General features: G+C 63.4%; 1 protein-coding gene across 2 annotated transcripts; it reads left to right on the forward strand.

Annotated features, from left to right (window-relative positions):
* Positions 1–2,317: 2,317 nt before the first annotated feature.
* AEN (apoptosis enhancing nuclease) lies at positions 2,318–7,025 on the forward strand. 2 transcript variants are annotated; one of them, XM_067003782.1, is made up of 4 exons: positions 2,318–4,518; positions 4,866–5,407; positions 5,789–5,989; positions 6,274–7,025. In XM_067003782.1, exons 2-4 carry the CDS (start codon positions 4,868–4,870, stop codon positions 6,475–6,477), a joined length of 945 nt encoding a protein of 314 aa, XP_066859883.1. In that variant the 5' UTR covers positions 2,318–4,518; positions 4,866–4,867; the 3' UTR covers positions 6,478–7,025. The 2 variants fall into 2 exon arrangements, with proteins under 2 accessions (XP_066859883.1, XP_066859884.1); XM_067003783.1 differs by having other exon boundaries at positions 2,318–3,745.
* The last annotated feature ends 469 nt before the right edge of the window (positions 7,026–7,494 follow it).

Raw genomic sequence — 7,494 nt, forward strand, 5'->3', positions numbered from 1 at the left:
GCTAACAGGGCTCCCCGAGCCAGGAGGAATTTTTCTGACGAATTGCTTATTGGAAAAAGTTAGGCGGATCCAGGTCGAATTCAATGAATAACTTTGGCCAGGTGATAAAAATAAAAATAAAATAAAAGTCAGGATTTTTGTAAATCCAGTTTGACGTGCTCCATTTTAAAGAGAAGTTGCCGTCCAGAACATATTAAAAAGATGTAATTAAAGCAAAAAGCACACCTAGAGAGGACATTTTGTTTCTGGCAGAAGGAGATGATGTTTGTCAGGTGTTTTTTAGGGAGGGCAGCCCGCAGGGAGCGGGGCTGGGGGGGACGCAGCAGGGATGCTAGGGCTGTGACACGGGGTGATTTTTGGCGTTGAGTCCCTTGTGTCCCCCCCAGGAGGACCTCCTTGAGCAACGCAAGAGGAAAATGGGAGGTTTCATGGCGGATGGGTACTTTTCCAGCCGAGAGCGGAGCCATATGGGTGGGACTCGGTGTTTTTGGGAAGGAGGAGGAGGAGGAAGAGCTGGGAGGGTGGGAAAGGGGGGACCCGACCCCGTCCCCACTGCTGGCACCGGGAGCACGAAGCCACCGGAGGCCCCCCCCAAGGAGCGGAGCGGCGGCAGGGGAGGGCAGGCGCCGCCTCGCACCGAGTCCCCAAATAGATCTCATTAACCATCGCAATTAACACGAGCTGGGCCCTCTCTCCTCCTCGCCGCCCCAGCCGGGGACGTGCATCAACACAGCCGTTTATTGCACAGCGGGCACAGCCCGGCTTATCGCCGCAGACAGGAAATTGCTGCGCAGAAACCGCACGTTCCACTTTTAATAAGTTTGGCAATAAAACGTCTCGTCAAACGAGGCCGCGACAGAGCGATAATGAAGCCTCGGCGTGGCCCGTAATTGCTCGCTGCTCTCCTGGGGGCCAGCCAGAAACCCAGGAGCGGGCTGGGGGGGGGGGCGCATCCCTCTGCCTCCTGCCCGGGGATGAGGTGTGTCTGCCTTGTGTCCCCATCCCGGGCAGCCCGTCCCCGTGCGCGGCCGGCCAGGCTCCTTGTCCCCAGAGGTGTCCCCAGAGCAGCGGCACCCACTGGGATGTGGCCGAGGAGGAGGTCTGCATGGGACGGAGGGGTTGGGGTCCGGGCACGGGGGACGGGAGGTGCCCGAGGAGTGGCGGAGGAGGAGAAGGGCAACGGGTTTGTGCCTTCCGAGCGGGACTTCTCAGCACTGAGGGGTCTAAAAGGCTGGGTGGGAGAGCACCCACCCTCTCCGTGTCCTCCTGGGGCCCTAGGAGGGACGTGGTCTCTCTGCACAAGCCACCATGGGAAATGCAGAGCACTGGGGGCGTAAAGCAGGGATGAGGAGAGCACTCCTGGGGACCCAGCTGCCCAAGACCCTCTGGAGACCCCCCGCCGGGGGGTCCTCCCTGGTACCTGCTCAGCCCTTTTTCCATCCCCAGTCACCCCCTCCTCCCCCAAGATACCTGACCCCGAGCTCCCCTTCCCCGCCCGCTGTCCCCACGGCCCGGGGGTGATGTGTGTCCCCGGGGCGCAGGGACGGGTACGCCCAGCGCTGCGCAGGTGGTTAATGGGGACCGAGCGGCTGGCGGCAGGAAACGAGGCGTTTCGGAGTCACGGCAGGGACCGGCTGCTGCTGGCGGGGGTCCCGGCCGGCCGGGCGGCTTTGTTTGCCTCGGCGCGGCGCTCGGGGACCTTACCTGGAATTACTGATCCACATTCATAAACATGATCGCGTTAATTGGCCGCCGCCGCCTCCCAGCGCGGGGACTTGGCGCGGGCTCCTCGCCCTTCCCGAACGTCCCTTGTCTGAGCTCCTCCAGCCGGTGGCACCACGGGAGGGCAGGGGAAGGGCTGGGGACGGGCACGGGGCAGAGGGTGGACACGTCCGTGAGCCCGCGGCCACCGACGGACAGCCTCTGCTGAGCCACACGTTGAAAATAAATCGTGGAGGATTTCTTGGGGGGCCGGAGAGCTTTGCGCGAAGCAGGCGCGGGCAGCGGTGAGCGAGGGGCTGGCTTGGAGCGGGGCCAGTCGCTGCTCCTGAATTATTCACCCGGCAACTTCAGCCCCTCGTTCCCTCCGTGGCCCGCCCGGAGCAGTACAGATTTTGCTGTTATTTCGAAGGGCACGAACACCGCGGGAACCTCTCTGGGGCCCTGGCGTTCCTTGAAACCCTCGGCTGTGACCCCAAAGCACGGCTCCCACCGGCTGGGGCTCAGCACCTTCGCCAGCACCTCGCGGGGACAAGCGACACCTCGCTCTGCTCCGGTGTTCTCCCAGGGAGCTCCCACCCGACGCCTCCCTCGCATCCACGCGCAGTTTGCAGGCTCCAACCCTGGTTCCCGCGGTGCCCCATGTTTGCCCCCGTATTTCCCGGTCTTTTCTGCACCTTTTTCCCAGTGCAACCCCCTCGGTGCCGTTTGTTTCTCCCCCCCCCCTGCAGAAGCAGCCCCGTTCCGTGCCGCGAGATGCGCCGAGTGCCTGCCGGTGACCCCGAGCTCGGGGCTTAGCGGGACCGGAGCAGCTCGCAGCCCTCACGTGGACCCATTTAAAGCAATTTCGGCTTTTTTCCACTTCCATCCTCGCGCCTGGGATAGAGGAGAAGTGCGGGATTTGGGAATGAAGCTGCCTGAGCAGAGGTAGGGGCCAGGGGTGGCTTGGCTGGGGACAAGGCGAGGCCGAGCGGACCCCCAGGGGCTGCAGCGGTGTCCCGGGGGGGTGCCACCAGCCACCTCCACCGCCCAGCCCCGAGGGTCCGGGTGCTGGAATCCCAGCCGGGAAAACAGCCGGGTCCAGCCGCTGTGTTCCTGCTGCTCCGACACCGGGGAAGGATTTTGTCCCCAGTCACGCAGGGAACAACACGGTGGCCAGCTCACAACCATGGGGGAAAAACAGGGTGAAGAGACCCCAAAAACCCCAAAGAACCAGCCCGAAAAGTTGCATCGGTTTCACCAAAAACAGCAAAATTCGAGCAGGAATCTCATTAGGGGGAATTAATTAGCTGAGCGGCCCGGACGGAAGCAAGAGATGCAAAACGCGGGACAACAGATCGAAGGAAGGGGTTCGCTAGCCAGAAGGAAAACCATAAAAGAATAAGGAAAAATCGGTTGTAGGGCAACTTAAATCTCCTCCGGACCGGGCAGAGCAAGCTCCCGGGGCACGGCGGGGGAAGGACGGAGGGGGGGACACGCGTCCCGCGTCCCCGTGTCACGGAGAAGCCAGCGCGGGCCCCACGGGCCGAGGACGGGCGCGGTGCCTGGCCCCCTGTGGAAGACTAGTGATTTTGTTGTTGTTGTATGGCTCATCCCACAACAAGTCACAGTCTGCCCTAGGGCGCACGGCCGCTGCGGCGAGGCGCGAGGGGACGCGGCCGGGGCCGTGCCCAACGCTTCTCACTTCTGATCACCTCGGACGTCGCTTCCGTGAGCCTCCGGAGCGAAGCGACGAGGGGACGGTCTGAAACCCCCCGTGCCACTGCCGTGCCCCGGCCGGAGATGGACATCCTATAGCCAGGACATCCTACAGCCGGGACATCCTACAGCCGGGACATCCTACAGCTGGGACATCCTACAGCTGGGACATCCTATAGCCGGGACATCCTACAGCCGGGACATCCTACACCCGGGACATCCTACAGCCGGGACATCCTACAGCCGGGACATCCTACAGCCGGGACACCTTATATATGGGAAAACCAGTAGCCAAGATGCCCCATACCTGGAGCACCCCATAGCTACGGTATCCTATGGCTGGGACCCCCTATGGCCAGGAGCACCTCATCCCTGGGCCACCCTATAGCTGGATCACCCTATACCTGGGGCACCCTATACCTGAGGCACCTTATACCCAAGGCATTCTATAGCCAGGATGCCTGAGAGCCAGGGTGCCCTATAGCCAGGGCGCCCTATAGCTGGTGTGCCCTATAGCTGGGGCACCTTATATCTGAGGCGCTCTATAGCCAGGATGCCTGATAGCCGGGGTACCCTATAGCCAGGGTGCCCTATAGCCGGAACACCCTATAGCTGGAACACCCTATACCTGGATCACCCTACAGCCAGGAAACCTTATACCTGGGGCACCCTATACCCAAGACGTTATATAGCCAGGGTGCCCTATAGCCAGTGCACCCTATAGCCGGGGTGCCCTATAGCCGGGGTGCCCTATAGCTGGAACGCCCTATACCTGGATCACCCTATAGCCAGGAAACCTCATACCTGGAGCACCCTATAGCTGGGGTGCCCTTATACCCACGTCACCCTATATCTGGGCCATCCTATATCCGGGTCGCCCCATACCTGGGGTGCCCTATAGCCGGGGTGCCCTACACCCGGGGTGCCCTACACCCGGGGCGCCCGCAGCCCCGCCCCGCCGCGCCTGACGTCACCGGCCCCGCCCCGTATGCAAATCACCCCTCCCTCTCAGCCAATGGGAGAGCGGCGGGGCGTGGCCAGGCCGGGACTTGCCCGGGCATGTGAGCGCGGCGGCTTCCGGGCCGGACACGTGGGGCGGCGGTGGGTGCGGGGGGGGGGGGGCTGGGGTCGGGGGGGGGGGGGGGCGATGGGGTCGGGGGTTGGGGCCGGGTATGGGGGGGGGGAAGGGGCATGGGGCCGGGAGCGAGGCCGGGGGGGGCCGGGCAATGGGCAGGCAGGGTCCTGGGGGGGGGGAGAGTTTTTTGGGGGGGGGGGGCAGTTTTTTGGGGGGGCACAGTGGGGTCGGCAGTGGGGCGGGGGGCTTCGGGCGGTGATACGGTGACCGCCGCCCCCTGCCCGCACGGCCTGTGTGGGATTGTGGGGGGGGGATATGGGGGGGGGGGGGCTGGGCGCTCACTGACCCCCCTTGTATCCCCCCCCCCCTACAGGCATGCCTCCGGGCAAGGGGCAGATGACACCGCTGCCGCCCCCCAGAGCCCCCCAACCCGCACCCAAGGGTGCCCAGGGCCCCCCCGGCCCCAGGCCGGCCCCGCGCGGCCCTGTCCCCCCGCAGCCCCGCAGCAAGAAGCGGAGCCGCAGGCACCAGCGCTTCCTGGAGCGCCGGGCGCTGCTGGAGCAGAGGGGGGTGCTGAGACCCCCCCGCCACCAGCAGGGCGGCCGGGACCCCCCGCAGGGGCTCCCCGAGGTGGCCCCGAGGTGCGGGAAGGAGCCCGGGTCCCTGATCCCCAACGGGGTGCCCCCGCTGCGCCCCGCCAAGTACGTGGCCATCGACTGCGAGATGGTGGGCACGGGCCCGCGGGGGCGGCAGAGCGAGCTGGCGCGGTGCAGCGTGGTGGGCTACCACGGGGACGTCATCTACGACAAGTACGTGCGGCCGCAGCTGCCCGTCGTCGACTACCGCACGCGCTGGAGCGGCGTCACCAAGGGGCACCTGAGGAACGCCATTCCCTTCAGGGCCGCCCAGGCCGAGGTGAGGGGTGGGGAGGGTCCCGGGGCTGCCAAAAAGCAGCTGGGGAAGCGCGTGCGCTCGCTGAAAGGAGAGGGAAAGGGGCTGTGCGTTCCCGGCCGGCTGCGGGGTAGAGCTGTGAGCGGAGGAGCAGGAGCCCCCAAGGTTGGTTTGCCGAAGCTTTAAGTTGCACGCGGTATTCCTGCCGTGTGCTGCTGTGGACTTGCACAGCAGAACCAGTCCATAATTTATGGAACGGGTTCACCACTCCCATTACTGCTCAGTTCTGGGAAGCCAAAACACTAGAAGGGAAGGAACCGAATTTAATGCCGAATGGTTTGTTTTATACCTGACCGCTGTTTCTTTTGCTGCTCTGCCTGTTTAACCCCCCCCCGACACCTCCAGATCCTGAAGATCTTGAAAGACAAGATCGTGGTAGGACACGCCATCCACAATGACTTCCAGGCCCTGAAGTACTTCCACCCCAAAGACAGGACCCGAGACACCAGCCGGATCCCGCTGCTGAACCAGAAGGCAGGGATGCCCGTCAGGGCCAGCGCCTCGCTCAAGAGCCTGGCCAAGCACCTGCTCCACAAGAAGATCCAGGTGAGCTCTGGACACCTCGCTGTGCGGTGGGGCTCCCGTTTGGGCTCCCCAGTTTGTGCGCTCAGCCTTTTCCCACATCTGTGTGGGGTTTGGGAGATGGAGACCCCCTGTGCTCATCCCATGTGTCCTCCAGAAAGATGACGGATACGTACATCTCCTCGTCCTGCCTGGCGTTGCATCGAGCCTTTTCCATCTCCAAAACCCCAAGACCTGTCCTTAAGAGCAAGCAAACTGGGGGATTTCTGCCCTCTCTTTCTTCTAACCGCCTTTTCCCCTTCTCCCAGGTGGGCTGCAGAGGGCACTCGTCGGTGGAGGACGCCCAGACGGCCATGGAGCTCTACAGGCTGGTGGAGGTGCAGTGGGAGACGGAGCTGGCCCGCAGCCAGCCCCCCCGGCCCCCCAGCCCCCCCGCGGACCCCAGTACAGACAGTGACCAGTACCTGGACGACCAGTACTGGCCCACGGACCTGACAGCGGGCAGCCCGTGACAGGGCTGGCATCCCGTCCATGCATTTCGGGACCCGGTGCCTTTCAGCTCGTAGGCGTGGAGGCAGCCGCCCACCTCCTTCCCCAGGGGGGATCACCCCAAAAACGAGATCCGTGGCGCTTGGTGCCTGGGGACCAGCGGGGTCCCGGTGCCAGCCGCGAGGAGCACCCGTGGGTGCGTGGCTGTGGAGTGGGGCTCTGGGGGCACCTCTGATGCTCTCCGAGGGGACGCCCTGCGTGGCGGGTGGTGGCACGTCCTGCTGCTGATCGGGGAGGACAGAGGTTAGTGGGTTCTCCAGAGGTTGTCCGGACAGTGGCGTGGGTCACGGCCCTGGGACAGCAGCTGGAAGCTGCTCTGCTGGCACCTGGCCATCCAGGGCCGGTGACGGGACCAATTTCATTCCCGTTTTCTTTGCACAGCAAATCCTGGAGAGAGTCCGGGTCTAATCGGTGTCTAAACCCCGTTGAAAACAGCTTAGGATGCCCTTTGTCTTGTTTGTCATTTGTCTTATTTGTCAAATTCTGAATTAAAAAATCATTATTGCAAAAACCTTCTGTGTGTGCTGGCGTGAAAAAGTGCTGTGCTCTGTGCTTAAAACCCACCTGCAACCAGAAGAGGCATCTTGGGTGGCCTGCTTGGGGCTGGAATAAGTAATTCTTGGGGCAAGGCGGTTTTGGGGAGCTACGGGATGCTCCCCTCTGCCCCAAGCCCCCTGCAGGAGGGGCAGGAGGAGCAGAAGATGGGTTCAGCCAGGCATGAGTCCAGGACAAATCCTGTCCTGGGGCACCAGGATGCCTTGCTCGTGCTTTTTTCATGTTTCTTTCGAGTCCCTTGTCATGGAAAGGGTGTGGGTGTCCTGGAGCAGCGGTGCTGGCAGCAGGGAAGCTGCACCCCTTGGGGCAGGATGGGTGCTGCTGGGGGCAAGGAGGCGGCTGAGGGAAAGCCCAGGGCAAGGGAAGGCGTCCCGGCTGTCACCCTCTGCGTGGGGATGTCCCTGTGCTAGGAAGGAAGCTGCTGA

Source organism: Anser cygnoides, chromosome 11 (assembly GCF_040182565.1).
Source record: "Anser cygnoides isolate HZ-2024a breed goose chromosome 11, Taihu_goose_T2T_genome, whole genome shotgun sequence".
Classification (NCBI taxonomy): domain Eukaryota; kingdom Metazoa; phylum Chordata; class Aves; order Anseriformes; family Anatidae; genus Anser; species Anser cygnoides.